At 41.7% G+C, this 22783-nt stretch overlaps 1 protein-coding gene across 1 annotated transcript in view; it reads right to left on the bottom strand.

Moving 5' to 3' along the window:
- Nucleotides 1–22783, bottom strand: part of DNAH8 (dynein axonemal heavy chain 8) — a 591778-nt gene that overhangs the window by 30928 nt on the left and 538067 nt on the right. Inside the window, exons 81-84 of the mRNA XM_077812184.1 lie at nucleotides 22145–22347; nucleotides 20784–20857; nucleotides 19273–19425; nucleotides 18750–18905 (exon numbers count right to left, since the gene is read on the bottom strand). Of these exons, the coding sequence (XP_077668310.1) occupies nucleotides 18750–18905; nucleotides 19273–19425; nucleotides 20784–20857; nucleotides 22145–22347 (586 nt within the window). The remainder of the gene's footprint in view (nucleotides 1–18749; nucleotides 18906–19272; nucleotides 19426–20783; nucleotides 20858–22144; nucleotides 22348–22783) is intronic.

Below are 22783 nucleotides of genomic sequence, written 5' to 3'. Positions count from 1 at the left end.
ATGATAAATATATTAGCATCACTCTTTATAACATTTCCTGAGAAGTGAGGCATATTCTATATAGTAACAGTTAGAATGACAGAATCCATTTGTCTAATGGTATGTTTTTCCACTCTGAAAAAAAAAGGATAACTCTGTCCCCAAAAGAATGAATGGGTTCAGAGAGCAGCAGGAAATCAGTGTGGATTTACTAGGATGAGGACCTTCCAAAAGCCTTCTGACCTCTGTCCCGCTGATATTTATATATAGTTCCCTGAGCTGCAAATGTTAGATGTATAATGTTGGTATGATTGTCTGAAGAAGCTCACTGGTTCTGAACAGAAGTGTTGAATTTGGCACTTTCTTTACTTTGCTGACAAAAAGACTCCAGTTAGAAAGAAAACCTCTTACTGCTTTATCTAAGTCATTATCAAAAAGTCCAACTCCCCAAAAACGCAAGGAAGAGAACCTTTTCTTTATTCTGAAACTTGACAATCCATTGGGAAAGCCAGAGAATTATGTGAGCCACCACTTCACTGGACACAAACGGTGGGTCTGATTCAACTCCATTAAAATAAATGAAAAGACTCCAGCTGATTGGAATGGGAGTTGTTGGATCAGGCCGCTTACAAATTTTGAAATGTCCACAGTATTTGTAACATCAGCTACAAAGTCATTCGTTAAAATGGCATGAATTTATTTATTTATGTATTTATTTAAATTTTCTCCTGCATGGTCAGTGCCTTCTCAACCAAATGACAAAGAAGCTTTAGAGATGTTTTGGATTCTCTACCCCCTAAATGAAACACCTTGTTATTATTATAATACTATTATTATTTGTATTATCATAATACCTCGGGATTCTAATCAAGGATCAGGGCCTCCTGTACCAAGCACTATACAGACATGTAATAAAGAAGACAGTCCCTGCCCCAGAGAGCTCACAATCTAAATAACAGAGAAGATGCAACACGAGGTCAAAACAAATAGATTGGGGAATGGTGGGAGGATGCAATAAGAAAATGAACAGAATTGAGCAGAAAACCAGAAGTTACAGCTCATCAACTGTCCAATCATGGCTCTTTCCATCCTTCTGTCACTAGTTTTCTTACAACATTTAGAGGGAGACTAGCCTCTGTGGCCTGAGGGCCTTGTTGAGGCAGCCTACCAATACCAGATCTAAGAAGGCAAAAAAAAAAAAAAAAAAAAAAAAGCAAGCAGGGACACTGTCAGATGGCTGAGAGTAGCATGCGGAAGCAATAGCTGAATCTAGAGCAGTGCTACTCAAAGTGGTGGTCCGCAGACCGATGCTGGTCCGTGAGCCATCAGCTGCCGGTCTTCTCTTACATTGGAAAAAAAAATGCTGGTCCCCCACATCAGATAGCTTGAGAAGCACTGATCTAGAGGACACACACAGTGGCTGTGGAAGAGGAAGCAACTGACACAGTGGGTTTGTAGGGAGACAGCATATTTGTGATAAAAAGAAAGTTTATCTACCTTATTAGACCTTGCTGCTGGCTGGGTCTTTGGCTGGAAGTCTGACCCTGCACATTTCAGACACACATGGAAAAAATGGTCACTAATTGTTCTGTAACTGTTCTTCAAGATGTGTCACACATGCAGAAAAGGACCTGGGGATTACAGTGGACGAGAAGCTGGATATGAGTCAGCAGTGTGCCCTCGTTGCCAAGAAGACCAATAGTATATTGGGCTGTATTAGTAGGAGCATTGCCAGCAGATCGAGGGAAGTGATTATTCCCCTCTATTCGGCACTGGTGAGGCCACACCTGGAGTATTGTGTCCAGTTTTGGTCCCCCCACTGCAGAATGGATGTGGACAAATTGGAGAGAGTCCAGTGGAGGGCAACAAAAATTATTAGGGGCCTCGGGCACATGACTTACGAGGTGAGGCTGAGGGAACTGGGGTTATTTAGTCTGCAGAAGAGAAGAGTGAGGAGGGATTTGATAGCAGTCTTCAACTACCTGAAGGGGGTTCAAAGAGGATGGAGCTAGGCTTTTCTAAGTGGTGGCAGATGATAGAACAAGAAGCAATGGTCTCAAGTTGCAGTGGGGGAGGTCTAGGTTGGATATTAGGAGACACTATTTCACTAGAAGGGTGGTGAAGCACTGGAATGGGTTACCTAGGGAGGTGGTGGAATCTCCATCCTTAGAGGTTTTTAAGGCCCGGCTTGACAAAGCCTTGGCTGGGATGATTTAGTTGGTGTTGGTCCTGCTTTGAGCAGGGGATTGGACTAGATGACTTCCTGAGGTCTCTTCCAACCCTAATATTCTATGATTCTATGTCCATTCCAGTTCATGTACGTGCATGCCCAGTGTACCAGAGTCAGAGATTTTCCCCTTAGCAGTACCGAACTCTCTGCTGCCGAGCAATGGTATAAAGGGTGGAGCCACGCTGACATCCATAGTTTCTACTTCTGGACAGACCCCAATATAGAGGGGAAGGAAGGTGACTCATGGAATGGACATGGACAACACATCTGGAAGAACAAAAGGTACGGAACAGATTAGTAACCACTTTTTCTTCTTTTGAAAGATTGCACATGCACTTCAGGTGCATCACAAGCAGTCCAATCCAGAGGTGGGATTGGATTTTAACTGAACAATGATTGAAGGACTACACATCCAAATCTGGCATCATCTGTAGATTGAGACATGGCATAATGAGATGCAAAGGTATGTACTGATGACCAATTGCAGTTCTACAAATGTCCTACCACTCTGTCAGAGTGGCGTTGGCAATGTCGTAGCAAAAATATATGCAGGAGGAAATCCATGATGAAATTCTCTGAGTTGAGACTGGAATATCCTTCATCCTGTCCTCAACTGCCATGAACAATTGTGAGGATGACCTAAAAGTGTTAGTCCTGTCCAAGTGAAAAGCTAAGGCTCTCCTGACATCCCAGGTATGGAGCATCTCCTCATCTTTATAAGCATGGGGGGCGTAGGAAAGAAAGTTGGTAAGTGTATTGCCTGATTGATGTGGAAGTGAGAGACTACTTAAGTCAGAAATTTTGGATGTAGGATCTTTGTAAAAGACTGTATAATGGGGTCAGCTATCAGGGCTCACAATTCTACCCCTCCTCACAGTGGTGATCATTACCAAAAAGGCTACTTTCATTGAAAGACAGGGCTGGCCTTACCATGAGGCGAACTGAGGTAGCTGCCTCAGGTGCCAGACTGTGTGGGGGTGCCACTACAACCCAGAGTGTAGAAAATTGTGTCTGCTGCTGGTGCATATGTATTCTCTCTGCTCTAGATGCACAGAGATGGTGGAGTGCTGTGCTGGAAGAAGGAGGGCACAAGAGACATAACAGGCAGGCAGGAAAAAAGGCGAGAGGGAATAACAGAAAGCAGCAGGAGCTGCAGGAAGAGAGAGGAGGTACCTCTCTAGCACCCCCAGGAGCCTGGACTGATTAACACCAGCTTCTCAGGGAGCTTCTTGTTTCTTGCAGCATCCCTGAACCCACTTGAGGAGAACAGGCAGTCAACCGAAGTAGTAGGAGCCAGTTAGGCCCTTAAGACACTGATCTCTTCCCTCACTCAGCCCCTGCTACCAGCCTGCTTATTTGTCCCCTTCAACTGAGTGTTGAGAGCCACTATAGCTGGCACAGAACAGCAGTCATAAGTGAAAGAAGAAAATGCCCCTCTGAGGCAGCATTCAGAAAAAGAAAGAAAACAAGAAAGCATTCAGAAAAAGAAAGAAGCTTTTCTAGCTAAGCAGGAAGGAGCTCTCCCGATATACATAGATACAAATGTTCACGGTGAGCCTTCCGGCCCCAGTGAGGATGTGAGTGCTGAGGAGATGCCTCATCTTCTGGTTAGTCAGAGTGCAGGTGACCTGGCAGCTACTGCAGCATCCATATCTCCATCTCAAATGGATGTAACCATGCACATTCCTGAAGAAAAGTGTGTAGATCAGAGAAGAGTGTGGTGGAGGCGCAAGAAACAGCTGCTGCTGAGTTTAGTTCCTTAAGTCTAGATGATCCAGGACTGTGGACCCATTTGAGCAGTAGCCTGAGGGACTTCCTTGTACTGCCTTGGCCACAGCAAGTGAAAAACTTCATGTTCCCCAAAGACAATGAAAATAGACATTTCCATTCAACACATTACTGGCGTGAAATCCCCAATGGTGACAAAGTGGAGAGGCCATGGCTTATGTACTCAAAACCCCAGAATGCTGCGTACTGTTTGTGTTGCTAACTCTTCCAGTCTAATGTTCCAGCTACATTGGGTTCTACAGGAACAAAGGACTGGAAAAATCTGGCTACAAATCTGGCATGCCATGAGAAGGTAGCAAATCACCAGAGAGCATTCCATAGGTGGAAAGAGCTTGAGATGAGACTAAGGTTAAAGGCCACCATAGATGATCAGCATCAAGAGAAGATTGCATCAGAGTCTCTTTACTGGCAAAATGTTCTGAAAAAGGCTCATTGCCATTGTGAGAATGCTTGCTACCCAAAACCTAGCACTGCGTGGCACTTCAGATCAGCTGTATGTGCCAAACAATGGAAACTTCATTAAAATTGTGGAGCTGATGGCTGGGTTTGATGCTGTATTCCAGGAGCATCTAAGAAGAGTCACCATCCACACACCACTACCTTGGAAAAACAATTCAAAATGAGATCATATAGTTCCTGGCAGCAAAAGTCAAACAGAAGATTGTGGCAGATCTGAAGTCAGCAAGATATTACTCTGTTCTTCTGGACTGCACACCTGACATCAGCCATATGGAACAAATAACTTTAATGGTGCATTTTGTAACAACAAGAGAACCTAGTGAAAATGTCCCTGCAATGGTGATTGTCAGAGAGCATTTTCTACAATTTATTGACATTGATGATACTACAGGAGCTGGTATGACAAATGCACTTCTTAAAAAGCTGGAACACATGGGAATTGCGATAGCTGACATGAGAGGTCAGAGCTACGATAATGGTGCCAACATGAGAGGAAAGAACAGAGGAGTGCAGACACGGATCCAAGAGTTAAACCCTGGAGCTTTTTTTGTCCCAGCAGATATCATTCATTGAACTTGGTGGTCAGTGATGCAGCATCAGCTTCTAGTGAGAGTGCTGAATTTTTAAATGTAATTCAAAGCATCTATGTATTTTTCTCTGCATCAACTCATCGACGACAAATTTTGAAGCAACATCTGGGAACATCCTCTCTGACACTGAAACCACGGAGAGCCACACGATGGGGAATTTGAGTGGAGGCGATAAAGCCTATCAAACACCAAATTGGGAAGATAGATGATGCCATAGTTGCCATTATGGAGGATAATGCTATGACAGGAACTGTTCATGGGAGAACAGTGGCAGAGGGAAATGGAATCACCAGAAACATACAAAACTTCAAATTTCTGTGTGGCTTAGTGTTGTGACATGACATACTGTTTGAAATAAATGTTGTAAGCAAAAGACTCCAAAGTGTTGACCTTGATATATCTGGAGCAATGGAACAACTGGACAAAGCAAAGTCATACCTACAGTCTTACCGGTCAAATGAGGGATTTCAAAACATTCTGAAGAGTGCACAGAAGTTGGGAGAGGAACTTCACACTGAAGCTATTTTCCCACCCATTCAAGAATATAAGAGTCACCGAAGAAGACGACATTTGTATTATGAGGCACGGGATAATCCCATAAGAGACCCCAAACAACAATTCAAAGTTGAATTCTTCAACCAGGTGCTACATTGTGCAATACAGTCAGCTGAAGAACGTTTCATGCAGCTCAAGGAACACAGCAGTATATTTGGGATGTTGTATAATATTCCAAAACTCCTTACTATACCTGAAGAAGACCTCACCAGCAATGCAGGGCACTAGAGACAGTGCTGACACGTGATGACATGCACGATATTGATGCAAGTGATTTAGGTGATGAACTGAAAGCCCTTTCAAGATACATTTCAGCAGGATCAACTCCAAAGGCTGTTCTGGAATATATGTGCACAAATAAGATGACCACCCTCTTTCCAAATGCTTTTGTTGCTCTGCGCATACTTCTAACACTTCCTGTAACAGTTGCCAATGGAGAATGCAGCTTCTCCAAGCTGAAGTTAATAAACACACATCTAAGCTCTGCAATGACACAGGAGAGGCTGGTCGGCCTTGTAACCATCTCAACAGAGCATGAGCTGGCCCAGACTGTGGACCTTCAGCAGGAAGCAGTTCAAATCTTTGCAACCAAGAAGGCACGGAAAGCACCACTTTGATTATTCAAACAAATAAAAATGCCAGTGTTTACTATGCAGACAAGAAAAGTTACATTTGCTGTTCAGGCGTTTGAAAGTTAAGTGTTATTTAAAATTTTTGAACAAGGCATTTTAAGTTGTTAGTTCTCCTTTATTGGGGTAGGTAGCAGAGCAGTACAATGAGAGGAGAAGAACAGGAAGAAGGCAGAAATGAGACGTTTCAAAGTTTTGCCCCAAGCGAGGGGGCATGGGGTATCATTTGAGCTCCCCGCCTCAGGTGCCAAAATGTTGTGGGCCGGCCCTGTTGAAAGATGAAGCAACTACGAGTTAGCCTGTGGTTCAAAGGGTGGAGCCATCAGCCTTGTTAATACCAGATTTAAGTCCCAAGGGGTGATAGGATCCAATACTTGGGGAAATAACCCCAGACTCCTCAAGAACCTGAGATTGTAGAGAACTGACTGATTAGCAACTGGAGGGTGGAAAGTGGCAATAGTTTCTAAATGAATGAACCCAGATGGAACTAATGGAAAGATGTTGCTATTTCAGGTGGAATAAATAGTTCAGAACATGCTGTATAGAAGACCAGAACGGTGAAACACCTTTTTGATGAGACCACAAGTTCCAGTTCAATAGTAAGTGTACTGTGATAGACCCAGGCCAGTTGGGTACAACAAAGTAGTAGAAGACAGATATACTGGCCACTGGATTAGCAGTTTTCTGTTCCCTGACCGACCAGAGCAGGGGCTGCTCCAGGCTAATGAGAACACCTGAGTCCAATTAACCTGCAAAGAGTCAGGTGAGGTCATTAAGGTAATGTGAACACCTGACTCTAATTAAGGCCCTTCTGATACTATAAAAGGGCTCATTCCAGTCAGGCTGGGGAGAGCAAAGTTGCCAGAGGAGAGAAAGTGCAGCTGAAGGTCTGGTTAATGAAGACACCCTCAAGCCATCGGTAAGGGAGCCCTAAGGTAAGGGTGAAGAAGCGAGAGTGCTGTGGGGAAGTGGTCCAGGGAAATGTAGCAACTCTGGCAGTGAAAGGTCGGTTGCCAACAGCTGCTACCATTAAGGTCCCTGGGGTAGAAGGCGGGCCCGGGTTCCCCCCGAACCTGCCACTACAGAAACACTTCCTGGGAGGGGAAGACAGGCCCCTGTCAGGACAGGAGGCTAAACTGTTCTGAAATAAGCCCCTAGGGACAACAGACACTGTGGGAGTTCTCTCACCAACCTCCTTGCTGGCTTATGATGAAAAGGGCTCAGTAGACTGTAACCCTGGACCTAGAGAAAGAAGGGCTACGTGGAGGGTTGCAGTGAGCCACTGAGGCTAGCATAAACCACCTAGAAGCGCGACCCATGGGGATAAAGTCAGAGCTCTGCCACAGTACTTAGAAGAAGATTTTCTTCTATTTGTAAGAACATTTGTGCATCCCTTGAACAGGCCTCTTTCATGTCCCTCAACCAATCTGGAACCTCTGCTGGACACCAAGGGTGAAAACTCCTCAAGAATGGAAAGCGATGCCTCCTATCTTGGGACTGAGACAGATATCAGCAATCTCTGATTCTGAAAATGAGCCTGAGTCATCTGATGTGTGGGATGGGTGGTATGTGTGGTCATGTTTGGTGCTGAAGACTGCTGTTGAGACTCTAGAGATGACAGTATCAAGGGGAGCACAGCGGGTTTGCCTCTGGATGGCACTGGGCAAGGCGGTGCAGGGATATCCAAAGGTGGCTATGGTACCAGAAGCTGGCCTCTACCTGCATGTAGATATGATGCAGACTGAGTGTTTGTTGGTACCAGGTGAGATGTCTCCTTTACTGCTGGAGATGCTGATACTCTGAGGCACCCATATGCCTCTGGGGTTATTGGTACTGAGAGGTCCCCTGTATGCTGCTGTTGTTGCATTAAAGACGTTGATACTGCAGAATGGGTTGATCTGCTAGCAGCAGTCAGTCTCAATCGAAGAGGCACACATGCTAGAATTGATGATCCTGCCTGAGATCCAGTGGCACCCAGGAATGGCTCTTCTCTGAAGATACTCTACCCTGCTTCCCAGACTGTTCACTGGTTGACAGTACTAGGGACCTTGATATCTTAGAGGATGAGTCCTTCAAAGCACCCTGCTATTTCTTTTTGGTACCAGGGAAAGAGAGTGGCAATGCCTGGAGGGGTACTTCTGTATAAAGCAGAAGTGGACAGTGCCTGCCTCGAGCAGGAAAGCTATGATGGTGGACCCAGGGCAGCCTCCTGGAGAAGGTGACATAGCCTCAGCTCCCTAGCCTTTTTAGGCCACGGCTTACAGATTTGGCATCTGTCTTGGACATGACCCTCGCCAAGGCACTTTAGACACTGAGAATGAGGTCACTCACCAGCATGGATTTCCTGCAGCCAGTGCAAGGCTAAAGCTAGGAAACCAAGGCATTCCCTGGTACCAGGCATTGGCACCCAGAACAAGTGGGAACTGAATTATGAAAAACAAACCACCAAAATTGAAACTTACACTAAGCTATGAACAAGTCCCAAACTATATACAAGAAGAACAATGTTACCAAAAGGGAGAACAGTAGCAAAAGCAAGCTACCATGTTCTGACCTCCGACCACGGCTGGTAAGAAGGAACTGAGTGGGTTGGGGCGGTTCTGGCTGTTTACACATTGCACAGCAACATGAGGCACCACCTTGACAGGTACTGCTAAGGGAAAAATTTCCAATTCTGGTACACTGGGCATGCAAACACCTGAAGTGGAGTGTACATGTGCAATCACTCAAAGAAGAACTTCTGTTTCTTGTAGCTGATCAGGGAAGACAGAGCTGTCAGTAAATGTTTTCATATTTTTTCTCTGATTTTTCAGGGATGGTTTCCAGACATTTTGGGGGAACAGGGAGAGGTAGGCGCTCCTAAAAAGAACTATACATCAGTATCTGCTTCTCACTGAAGCATAATGGAAACTAGTTCCAGGGTGCATTAAATAACACAGACCCCCTGTAGCAGGAGACTTTTCTTTCTTCTGGTTCATGTGTCTGCCTGTAAATTCAAGTGTGGAGTGAAAAGGAGGCCTTAGTATTGATTGCTAGCTACACACGACAAATACATTTTTATCTCACTTTAATCCCATTTACACAGCAAAGCCAAAGTAGCTATGGGAGAGTCAGCTGAATTCTTTTATGGCTTGCACACACATTCATAACATTGTTGACTAACCATCAGAGGACCCAACCACATCAGCCATACTGTCAGGGACTCATTCACCTGCACATTTACTAATGTGATATATGCCATCATGTGCCAGCAATGCCCCTCTGCCATGTGCATTGGCCAAACCAGACAGTCTCTACGTAAAAGAATAAATGGACACAAATCGGACATCAGGAATGGTAACATACAAAAGCCAGAGGGGGAGAACACTTCAATTTCCCTGGACATTCTATAACAGATTTAAAAGAACAAAAAAACTTCAAAAACAGACTTCAAAAAGAAACTGAAGAACTAATGTTCACTTGCAAATTTAACACCATTAATTTGGGCTTGAATAGGGACTGGGAGTGGCTGGCTCACTACAGAAGCAACTTTCCCTCTCGTGGCATTGACACCTCTCATCAATTATTGGGAGTGGACTACATCCACCCTGATTGAATTGGCCCTGTAACTCCCTTCTCTTCATGTGTCAGTATAATAATGCCTGCATCTGTAATTTTCACTCCATGCATCTGAAGTGGGTTTTTTACCCATGAAAGCTTATGCCCAAATAAATCTATTAGTCTTTAAGGTGCCACCGAACTCCTCATTGTTATTGTTAACTAAGTTACAGCTATGGAATCTCTCTCACTGATGATGTTATATAACCAAAAAGACAATGGCCTGACATTCAATCCTCGGGGTGAATCTGCTGTTCTGCAGGTTAGAAACACCATCTTTTTATATGTAATCTAAACAACTTTGATATGAAAACTGTTGAAAGACAATGAACATGTCAAAAAAGCTAATGTTGATAAACTTTATACCACCATTATTACAGAGTCACTTTCAAAGTACAACCTTATTTTAAAAGTTCATCATGAGAGTAAGTGTTAACTATACATAGGACTAAATTCTAAAATAGCTATATCTGTATAGAATATTAAAATAACATCTAAATGTTCATTCAATTGCAGTTGCACATGCTTTCAATTTTCAACTGACATCACATAATAGCTGTGAAAAAATAAATAATTATCAGTCATTGTATTTACTAGAGTCTATTTATGCTTTCAGTACTACAGTAAAATAGCATTCGAGCAGAGAGCAGTATGTCTTCAATGACCAGAAAATAATAAGGACAAAAGAGCTGCCCATCAGGGCCAGCCTTAAGGGTGGGTGACAGGGGCGACTTTCCAGGGAACTGTGGTCGGGGTGTGTGTGCTGTGATCAACCCCCCGACTCCAAACACAGCCAGCCCAAGGCCCCTTTAACTCCCGAGTGCTGGGCTCAGAGCCAGGGAGGGATAGGGCTGGGGGAACCCCAGCCAGAGGCTCCTATTGTGCACTGGGCTATAGCTGCTAGTCCCAGCTGGGCTTGGGGGGGACAGGACTTCCTCTTCCCCTGCACGGGCTGCACCTCGGGGAACCTCCCCTGGCTGCAGGAAGCTCTCCACCCCCCGCCCTGCTTCCTGCCCCCATTGCAGATGCAGGGGGAGGAGTCACTGCCGGGGGAGCTTCCCCCGTCCACCCAACCTCCGTGCACCTGGACTCAAAGAAATGGCGCCAAAATACAAGTTCGCCCAGGGCACCCTTTTCCCTAAGGCCGGCCCTGCTTCCCATTGTAGTCAGTATAAAAGAACTAGTCCTAGGGGATTAGACTGAAAAGGCAATTTGTTAAGATACATCAGACTTTCACCTTCATGTCACTAATACGAATTTCTCTTTAGATCACTTGTGACCAAAAGAAGTTAGCCTAAGTAACAAACTGGTAGTCTCAGATTAGTTTATAGTGGACAGATATTCACCCAGCAAAAAATTATGGCCTACATTGTCAACAAGAATGCTGATTTTTGTCAATCTCAGATAGGAAATTATGGATTTTGTCACACTCCTAGAGATGGTCCCTCTGAGGTCAGGGCTGAGATACGCTGCAAAGTGATTTGCATTCCCTGAATGAAGGTATAAATTACACCAATTTAAACTAATTCTTGCTTCCCTTGGACTTAGATTCACCTCTAAATGTGACTATAGTGATGTTTAGAATAGAAAATTATGTCATAACCTCAGAGGCAAAGTTCCAGGTTCCAAAACCATCAACTCCCAAAAAGTGTAAATGAATGAGGATGGGGCAGAGAAGAAAATTTCAGCAATGATAGCAAAGAGAGAGGACAATTCCAGGGTAACAAATCACAAGATTTCAGATTAAGAAGAGTATTGGTTTTGAGTAGAGCCTAAACAGAGCCCAGTAAGCAGTTTCTCCTTCTAACAGTTTAGTTTAGAGCTTAAAGGGAAATAAGACATTTCTGTTCTGCTAGCAATTTCTCTCTGAATTCATTACTCATGAACTAATGCACCCCACCTGTGGAATTCAAAGGTGGCCCAATATTGTGCAGGAGGCCCAGGACTACGCTCTGCTCTTCAGCTCAGGCCACCAGAAGAGTTCTTCCATAGCTATAGAAACACTCCAGCAACCAATTATTAGCATTAAAACAACTTGATATAATGTATTAAATTACCCTTATGATAATTTCTCCCTTTACAGAAAGATTTCAATTTATAGTCATGTTATTTACAAGACTACCACAGTGGGCTGAATTTGAAGAGAGGCTGCTAACAGAAAGAAAATAACCAGCTAAGGAATTTCTAATTCTGTTGCACAGCTTCTCTCCTCATTCATTACTCAGGGGAGGTAGCGAGCAGTGAATCCCAGAAGTAGGGAGGGAAAGTATAAACAGAATTTAATTATTATAGTAGAATAATATGCAGCAATGGAAGTTTCTCCCATATAAAACAAGAGCTTTATAAACTAAGAGACTATGTGGGAACCAACCCAGGAGCATTTTCCTACCAAAGGATACCATTGCAGAGGAATGGAAACTTACTTTGCAAGTCTTCCTCAGATGAGGCTCATACACTTTTCCCCTAGTGCTTCTAAGGACTTCTGTGAATAGTTTCCCAGGTGCCTGGCATGCCAACTGGTGCCAAGTTTTTACATCTTGCCTGCAGCAACCTTGAGGCCCTAAGACCTTGCCATTTTGGAATGAGATGAACAGCGTACAATTGTCATATGTACTCCATATGCTTGAGATATATCTTTAGAGCTCTAGGAATGCCCATTTATGCCACAACCTTCCAAGGGTTAGAAAGAAATGATGGGAGAACTATTTCCTAGGAATTGCAGAAAGAGGAACTTATCTTGAACTGAAAGATTTCTGGAGCTACAAGAATAACCTTTTCCACATGACAAAGGCAGTGTTGATGGTTGTACGGACATAGGAACTAATTCCAAAACTTGCCGTTCAGAAGTCACGGCAACCAGAAAGGCCAGCCATAGGGTTTTCTAATTGGTCAATGTGATTAAATTTAACACATGACACTCATATGGAGGATCCAATTTGCCTGACTACAAAATGTTGCTATGGTTGGTACCCACGTTTCTACAGTGCTTGGTTACAGGATTCCAGCCAAACCTCCTGCAGAAACTCTAGTGTAGCTGAGATTACCAGACCTTTGGGATTATTATAATATTTGTATCACAATAGTATCTAGAGGTCAGGTCCCCATTGTGCTGGGCACAGCACAAAGAGGCATTCTCTGTCCCAAAGACCTTTCTGTTTCCGCTCACACCAGAAATGTAAATTTGACCATATCCGTAAATGAATATCCTGGTTGAGTTCTGTCTGGATACCAAACTGTATCAGAGGTTAGTGGAGAATCCATGCTGTTAACTGTAGGTGTTCCCGGTCTGATGAAGGAGTCCATGCTCCTAGAGGTCTGGTGTTTTCTGCAGATAATGTGGCGTCCTTGGCTATCTAGCAAGTACTAAAGGCCTTCTGGGCCAGTGAAGGACTAAGAGTAGTATCACAAACTCTCCCTTTTACTCTCTTCTGTGTCCTTTAGGTGAGTTGTCTTAAAAAGGCTGTAAATTCTTCTGTACCCAGGAAATTATTTCTACTGCCATGAGAAGCTCTGACCCCTGGTTACACCCTGGTTTCAGAAGGGTTATAAACACTCATGCCTCTGCAAGTACCATAATTGCTCACTATGTGGTTTCTTGTACTTTCCACTGATGCAGATAGTACTAGTTACCGTCATAGACAGGATACTGGACTCAGTGGACCATTGGTCCAAACCCAAATGGCCACATTTGCGGATTTTCCTTTCTCCCTCTGCTCCCTTAAGATACACTCTGACAGAGGTATTGAAATGAACTGAAAGGATGTGTACAATGAGATTCTGGAAATTTGTCTACCAGGGAAGCTTTCTTTCACAGTGAGTATGCAAGGTTCTAGATTTCAGAGGGGTAGACTCCTCGTTGTTTTTTCAAGGATCCAGAGTCAAAGTTGGATTTTTTTTAATTTACCTACCTAAAAAGAGGCATTGGATGTTATCCAAGAATGACGCACAATTTTGCATTGCATCAAGTTCATGGTTCTAGGTCCTCAAAAGTAATTTCAGCAGGTGCATTTTGAGAAATCCACTTGGAGCAGATGAAGCTGAAGCATGGCACCAGCAATCCTAGCCACTGGAAATAATTGGCTAGTGATGACCTCTCAGGAAATGATTGATGCAATGAAGGTTTTGATCTTTGCAAATCTTCATCATTATGGTAAAATTACAGCCAGATCCATGTTTGTTTTGGCATCTGGGTGAATAATTCTTCATATTGAACTCAAAAACTCTTGATTTTGAAGAACCAGTGGCTATGAATCCTTTTCAGCAGCTGTTCATTTATGAAGATGTCTGTTTCTCTGGACAGTGTACTGATTGGCATGTTATCTATGCATGAGTGTAGATCTGTAGCATGAAACCAGTGCTTTGCTGTGATGATCAACAGCCACTTAAGTTTCTTGGTGCAAAGAGTGGATCAGAAGGCAGACTCTTACACAGCGATAGGGTGCTCTTCTATACAAATGTTCTTTGTCTTTATCATGCTGAGGATTTGTTTTGGTTTGGAGGAAAATATACCGGTGTTTCTTTGGAAGCATCTGCTCCAGATTTTTCCCTCTGCCAGGGTAACAGTCCCTTCTTGAATACCCTGGGTGTTGGTAGCAACCAATGGATTGCTGTGCTAGCTTTGACAGTGAGGGCTGAGGCCTCTCTGCAATCATAGCTAGTAATTCTCTAATGTTTCTCCCAATAGCTGCTCACCTGCAAGTGTGAGTAGGACAAAATATACATTTAAGATGAGTGATGTCTATTCACAGGTGTAACATGGCTTACTTGTAGCCACCAAGTTGGAATCCATTGCTCATCACAAATCACATTAAGGGTTTGACCAGGACAGAACATGAGACATGTCACTACAAGCAAGGATCATACCTCTCTCGACAATGAGGCACTTGTTTGCCACAAATTAAGTTTTCTTTACTAAATATATGAAACAAAACACTTTCATCTGAAAGGCTAAAGTTGAGGCTTTAAAACTGCTGTGCAGTTTGTCATCAGTCCTATGGTCTATGTTGTCTTTTGGAACAAAGTCCCTTTCTGAAAGTGTGACTATGTCTTTCATTGGTGGAGCTACTGCTGCATGAACCTTACACTCCCAACATTTATAACTTTTGTTTTAGTTTAACATTTGGATTAATCAGGTGCCCTCACTTGGAGTCTATGATGCCCTCAGAGGAAGCATCAACAGGAAATCATGTATCTGATAACGCTTGATGGGGAATTCTTTGCAAGCCATTGACATCCTGTACTGGAAAAGTCTTGTCGGTTTAATTTTTTTTATTCATATGTGTGTGGTATTTCTTCCCCTGGCTGTTTACAGGGGATGAAGTAATATACTATTCATCCTGGCATGAGGACTACACATTCAGAGGAGGGGTACTGGTACACATACCCTGATTGTGGAAGTATCTTCGTAGATATCCCCAGGAGCCTGAAAGCTTGCCTGCCTACTCCCACAGGCTGGTTAGCACACAAATAAGTACAGTAAGAGCAATCTAGTACCACTCAGGGCTTTACTCAGTAAATAAGGATTATTTTGAACATGGAAAGGGATTTCTCACTTACCTCCCTGTAATCCCACGATGATGCTCCTTCATGGGGAGTGAAATCATCATGTGCCTCTGTTTTGGTCACAGACTGCGTGAAGTGCTCCTAAGGCTTTAATGTGGAGCCAGCCTATGATATACAGGAGGAGTGGAGACAGAGACCCTTTCTCATCTTTTAGAGTTTGAGCCCCTTTCCCTGGCAGAGGGTTTATGGCTGATGATCAGAAGGCACAACTCTCATTCTGCTGCTGCCTCAAAACTGAGTTCTCTCCCTAGCAGAGTGAGGGTCCTCAAATTGAAAGCCAGACAGGCCAAATTTCCAGTAACCTGCAGCCTGAAGCAGACTTGCACAGGAGGAACGGGCTTCTTTGCATGCCCAGACATATTGTGGGGGGCTGGGGGTGGGGCAGGAACTATGACACACAGCACTGAGAGAGAGATTCTGGAGAATAGACACAGCTAATACTGCCTCAGGGAATGGAGGCAGTAAAGGAGAAGGGATCAAACCCCTGAATTTCACTGCCTTGCGATGGACACACTTGCTTTAGCCTTTTCGGGCATCTCTGGGATTTGCAGGCCTTTACCCTTCAGTATCATGAAAATCCCCTGATTCATACTGGGAGGAAGGGGAGAAGTGTAGGATCCTTGCTTCTTTCCCCAGGGACCTGAGGATCCACGCCAGTATCTGTGATGATGAGGATGGAGTCTCTGGATCCTTTTAGGATCTGCCTGTCCCTCCAACCCAAGTCTGTTGTGGGATTTAGCTTCCTCCTCATCCTTTAGACTCCATCCCAAAAGCTCAGAAGCTGCTGATAGGGCTTTTCTGTATTGGAGTGAGGGTTTTTCCTCAGGGCAGGGTGAGGACTTGACATGCTGGTCAGAATGTAAACCCCCATACCCTGGCAGGGCAAAGGTCAGCTCACAGGCAACAGTCAGGATATAATTCACCCTCTGTAGAGCCTGTAATTGCTGCCTCACTTATGGAACACTGCTTTAAATCAGGTGTTTGCAGGACAGTTCTGCCATGCCTGAGTGGGGGCAGGGGATTCTACCTGGGAGATGTTGCAGTGGCAGATCCAGGTGGTTGAAAGCACCAAGCTGCTATTTATCTGATCCAGGGGAGGAAGAGGAGGAAGATTATAAACCACAACTGCACAAAAACGAATACAAGTAAAGATTTAAAAACAAAATGGTTGGGAAAAACTGAATCACCCACTTGTTCTACCACTGGAGGTAGAAAGTCTGGTGGCCTGATCTGAAAGGTGGAGCTTCATCTTGGTGCCTCTCGCAGCAGCACTGGACTGCTTTTGAATTCCACAGGTTAGGGGCATTAGCCTGAGAGTAATGAATGAGGAGAGAAGCGATGCAACAGAAAAAGAGAGGCTTAAAACTGGAGGACTAAGATACTTGCTCTATGCTTACATGTGAAAGAGCAAAATATTGAGGAGAAAGAACATTGAAAGGTTGATCCTTATTTGCAATGTCTGACAGTTCTTTTTGCCTACTTGCTTCCTAATAGGTGGAGATATACTGTCTGTCAGGATACCTTCTGTTTTAAGATGCAGAAGAGGAAACGTGCACCAGAAAAGTCAAAACACCAAACTGAACTTGTGGGGGTGGGGGTTTGACAATCTATTTAAAAATATAGCTGCATTTTTCAGCATAACTAGTTACGTAATTAAGCAGTCAAGTTTAAGTTATGCTTTTGTTTACTGAGTTATGATTTATTTAAAACGACTAATGCTTTTTCTGAATGTCTTAGAAATCACATAATTTGGTGATAGACTTTCATTTGAAATAATCCTATTTATTGAAAAAACTGACAGGCAAGAAGAAGTCATTTTCTTTTATCCTGATATTGTATATATGTGACTTTCAGAGGTTTCACTTTTGAAAACTTATTTTTAATATTAACAATTAAAGGAGTTTTGTGGAGAAAATGTTCACATTTTAATCTAATTAACATTTGTGTTGAAGCTCACAAAAAGGGTTTCCATAGTTGTTTACAATTCTACTTTCAGTAAATCTAGAACGAGTCCATTGACTAGAGTCACTCCAGATTTATGCAGAGTAACTTAGAGCAGAATTTGCCCTGTGTTTTAGGTTGCAAGGACAGGTATTTGAATTAAGGACTGAAAGAACAGTTAGATACCACTGAAACTGTGAAATACGCAAATAACCTCAATGAACAATTGGGGTTGCAAACAATTTTCCTTCTATTCTTCTTAAGTCAGATATTATTTACTATGAGGAAATAAGGCAGTATTAACCCATAATAGTTTAAGATTGAGTATACTGGTTCTTTGTAAACTTTCCTGAATTACTGAGTACAGTATACTTATCTATGGAACCGTTGTGGGATCAGGGGATAGTGAGTTTAAACACAGACCAGTGCCTATATAAATATGGTGACTGACACTCTTTAAATACCTCATCTGGATGGATGAATAGCTACAGTATTACCAAAAAGTTCCCGCTCCACTGGCTGAATAGGCCTGGGATACTCCAGCACTACAGGTACAGTATCTCCATGAGGCAGCATGCAGCATAGCTTGCTCACTCAGCGTTCCTATGAGCTGGAAGAGGAGTGAGGAGCAAATACGTGCATAAACCTGCCTCCCTGGGTGGGACCTTTAAAAACTGCATCCATGTGCCACAGCAAGAATATCAGCAGCTTAGCTGTGTTCTACACTACAAACTTATATTGGTATAACTATGTCATTCAGGGGTGTGGAAAATCCACACCCCAAAGGATGCAGTTATACCAACAGAACTCCCAGTGTAGACAGCACTATGTCCACGGGAGGGCTTCTCCCTTCAACAAAGCTACCGCCTATCAGGGTGGTGGAGTACCTACACCAATGGGAGGTAGGCACAGTCTTCACTAAACGGTAGAGAGGTGCAGCTGCACCAGAGCAGCTCCACCGCTGCAGCACTGTAAGTGTAGATGAGCCTTCAAAAGAGACCTTAAGGTTTAATTCATGTTTATAAAGTTCTTTGAGATCTGTGGATAAAAGGATCTATACTCAGAAAGTGAAAAACGTTAGAATATAAATCTCACAACTACTATATCTTTAAATTACACAACATGGGCCGAGTCCTGCTCACACTGAAGTCAATGGAGGAAAATGTCTATTGACATTAATAAAAGCAAAAAAGGTTTTAAATTCTCAGAATATAAAATATGCCTGCATCTTAAAAGAGACTAAATCAGTAAGGTACATCTGAAAAGGAGTCCCCAGTCCTGCAAAATGGATGAACATGGAACATGAAATAAGAGACTTTCATATTACAATAAAGATACAAATATCCACTTTTTATCAGGAACCCCAGTGAAAAAGACTCCACTTAACATGAAGTTGAATGCAAAACCTATATGAAATACCTGGACAGTGGAATGTAGGAAAGCTACAGTGTAAAGCAGAGGTTTCCACATAGGCATATTGCTGACATCTAGCAGGTCTTGATTAATTCCTGAAAACGTTCTTTTCAAACCTGCACGTACACCCTGGGGAGGTTCATTTGTGAACTTTATAGAAATCTGTCATGTAAAAATGGTGAAACAATTAGATTTACTTTCTTAAAATAAAACAAGGGTCTATCTAAAATGTTGCAACTTGTAAAGTTATGAGTCATAGAATCAAGACATGTGTAGCTGAGTTCAGCTGATCAGAAACTACACAAAATGAATGTATATTGGAACCAGTAATTTAAAGTCCTAGGATGTACAGTATTTTCAAAATGTTAACATGTGACTTTTGAGAATGCTTCAGATTTTGCAACATAACTTCCATTCCAGTGCCATATTTTTAGCTTCGAATTTTGTTTGACTAATTATTTCATTTTCATATACCTAATTTAGATAAATTCACTTAATGATATTAGGTCTAACTAAGTATTGAACAAACCTGTAGCAGTGTAATTGGGAACTTGTCATGTGGCTCAGTGGTTATCCAAACTCGAAAGGTCTCATCAAGAATCTCAGCAGTAATAACTGTTTCCAGTAGTTCATCCATGAAATCCAAGCCTAGGTGACAGTTCTGAAGTAACACCCAGCCGCCCTGTATAAAAATAATTTATGAAATAATTTTTAGTCAGTAAACCATCTTGTGATTTTTAAAAAAAGAAAAAACACCATGTTTACGTTAGAATCAGATTTGGTCACATACATCTAATTACTCTGAGTTTGTGGAGGTTTGGTATGTTTTTTGGCAACACAGTATCATTCCATTTGGATATTGACATAGATGTAACAGCTAGCAAAAATAAATTTGAAGTTATTTTCATATGCTATAGTTCAGACAGAGAACAAAATAACTGGACACAATGTAAAAGTAAAGTAGCAGTGCCATCAAGTGGCAAAAGTAAATAACAGAAAGCCAAACCCGGCATTCCTTAACCCAGAGAAACTTCTATTGACTCAACTGCATTATCAGTTCAAAAAGTCTCCAAAGAGTGAAAATATTCCAGTTGAAACCCAACACACACATCTTTTCTTTTTAATTATCTGTAAGTTAAAGAGTCTAATGTTACTGTAGAGAGGATGAGGGAAGATTAAACATTTTCACTGATAACCTAAATTAATCTCCAATAAGAACATTTGGATGAAATTCAGCCTTGTGCAGAAGGTTGCCCAAATCCTATGGATCCCTTAAGTACCACAAAAGCTGTATTTCAAGGGTTGGCAACCTACACAGGAATGAATTTCTTCTATTTGTGAATTAAAATAATTAGTCTTTTCAGCCTCAACTGTGTTATTTGTTAAGAAGAAAAAGAAGCCTAATACAAATATCTGAGATTATTAAATTAATTCCAGTGACCTACATGGGTTTTATTGTAATTTATAATGTTACAGTTGCTATTTTGTGTTAGTTCATTTACATACAAATGAACATTTGATGAATAAATTTAATTAAAATATTTCTATCACCATTTCATATATTTTGGCCAACTGAAATACAGTGAAAATAATTAAATATATTTCTTTTCTTTTAAGAAGTCTCTACTAGTTTGGGAGGAAGATGCTTAATTAAACTCTGTCACTCTTCTAAATTATTATTATTATTTGTATTACTGTAGCATCTAGTACCCCAAGTCATGGACCAGGACTTCACTGTGCTAGGCACTATACAAACACACACACAAAAGATGGTCCCTTCCCTAGATAAAACCGGTTTGATTTTCAGAAGTTTTCTATTGCTATTGCTGATTTTCTGTATCTAGTGCTGCACTGCGTTTTCAGCATTGGATATAAATACACTAAACTGATGTGGGACTTTTAAATATTTCTGACCGTGAGATGAGCATGTAAAACCCAGAGTCAATTTTACACAGAAACTGTAGGACACAAGGGTACGGGTATAAAGGGCATGAAAAAGCAACACAGAACCTTAACTGGCATTTCAGTGTTCTTTCATACCTGCTGCATTGACATCTGAGTTAGCTTGCGTGCATGAACTTCTTGTCCCTGACCCATAGAGATAGTCCTACATTCTACAACAGATGGAACACCATGTTGTTAATTAATGTATATATGTTAGCTTCTTCAGCTAAGAACAAGTGAAATTAAAATTACTAGTTCAAAATGATATTGGGAAAAACTCCTGAAAAATGGAATGGAGCACTATTTTAACATACAAATATATACATTTTATTCCCGTTTATTCAGTTTGTATGCCTTCAATATTTAATTATTTCTCAATATGAGCGTAATTTTTTATAAACATTAAAAGTCTAATGAAGCACTTGAAACTGTATATTTAACAGACATACTATGTATTTATAATGGAATAAATATGGCTCATATTACTGTTATCAATGGGAATTTGAACACAATAGTTTCTCCTAATTACATGCAAAGCAAGATTTTCAAGAAGTTTAGATGTGCAACTAGCAACCAGATTTGCAGGCAAAATTACAACTGTCCACACAAATCAAGTAACTGCACATTCTAATGTGACTAATTAGCATAAATGTATTTAACCACTTGTCCATGCAACTACTCAATTTGTAAGTACAATATCACACATATTGTAGACACAATATATACACAAAGTCTAGAATTTTTTTTAAAGTACCTTTTTGTTACAGAAATAATTTCATGAAAATAAAAAAAATGGCAGATTATCTTGCTATCTGCAGCAAGAAATATTTAGAATTGTACAATCAAGAGACAGCACTCTCAGCTGTGCAAAACTCAAGGGCTTGTCTACATGCAGTGTTACTGCGCAGCAAGCCAAGGTGTGAATCTACAGAGCACTAGCTTGCCACACAGTAATGCCCTGTGTAGAAACTGCTATTGCGCACTAAAAGTTCTGTATAGCGTGCTTGGATATATTGCTGTTTGAAATGATAGGACATCAAAGTGCACTACAGAACTTCTAGTGCACTACAGCCATGTCCACACAGGATGTTACTGCATTGCAAGCTAATGCAATGTACATTCACATCCTGGTTTGCTGCGCAGTAACATCCTGCGTAGACAAGCCATAAGACAGAGTAGGTATCTATCATAAATACTTACAATTATAGAATGAATAATGTCATGGATTGGAAGGAAGATAACTAATAAGCAATGTAAACATTGAGAACATATTACTGAAGAATGATCTTCAGCACTGCAGTATTTATTTAAACTATTGATTACTTTCTTTCTCCATCTCTAGGAGAAAGTTCAGGGACAACTAATGGTAAGGCAGGTTTAACAAAGCAGTTTTCTAGAATAAAATCCCCGAAGTTATATTTCCTTTTTATGATGAGAATGAATAACTATGTTCATACCCAGTTTAAGTTTCCTTGCCAAGGCATCAATCTGAATAGTTGGGTCAGACCCCATAGACAAGAAACAGATAAGGGGTGTTCGTGTATCACTTTCTTCCCAAGTCTTCTCTAAATTTAAAATGACTGGTTCTGTATATTTCTCTTCCAGCGAATCAGCAATATACTTTCTGGCTTGGGAAAGGGTGCGATCTGGGCACCAAGACCTGGGAATACACATATGTAGTGAGCTACAAATTCAGTATCTCTTTCCTTTATTTTATTTCATTTCAAGGTTATGGAGGGAAATTTGAGACTGTGAGATTATATAGGAGACAAAACATGTTAAGGAAACATTGACAGTAAAATAACTTAAAATATTCTATTCCAAAATACTTTGAACTAGTTCTTTTTAATAGACCTTAAAAATGGTTAAGTTTTCAAACTCAGCAACAGAGGAGTCATTAGTAAAAAAAATTTTTTTAACACCCCCCCCCCCAATTAAACTTGCATTTACAAGTTCCTCAATGTCGAAGTGGAACAAGAAATGTGATATACTAGAGAGCACTGCTCCGTTCATAGTAAACAGACTAGATATATTGAAGCCATGTTACTACACGCTATATCAGTTGGATTGGTTCAGTTGTGAAACTAAAGCTGTGT

Source organism: Eretmochelys imbricata, chromosome 3, assembly GCF_965152235.1.
Source record: "Eretmochelys imbricata isolate rEreImb1 chromosome 3, rEreImb1.hap1, whole genome shotgun sequence".
Taxonomy (NCBI): domain Eukaryota; kingdom Metazoa; phylum Chordata; order Testudines; family Cheloniidae; genus Eretmochelys; species Eretmochelys imbricata.
The sequence above is the reverse complement of the archived record's forward strand: the minus strand, read 5'-3'. Positions and strand labels throughout refer to the sequence as shown.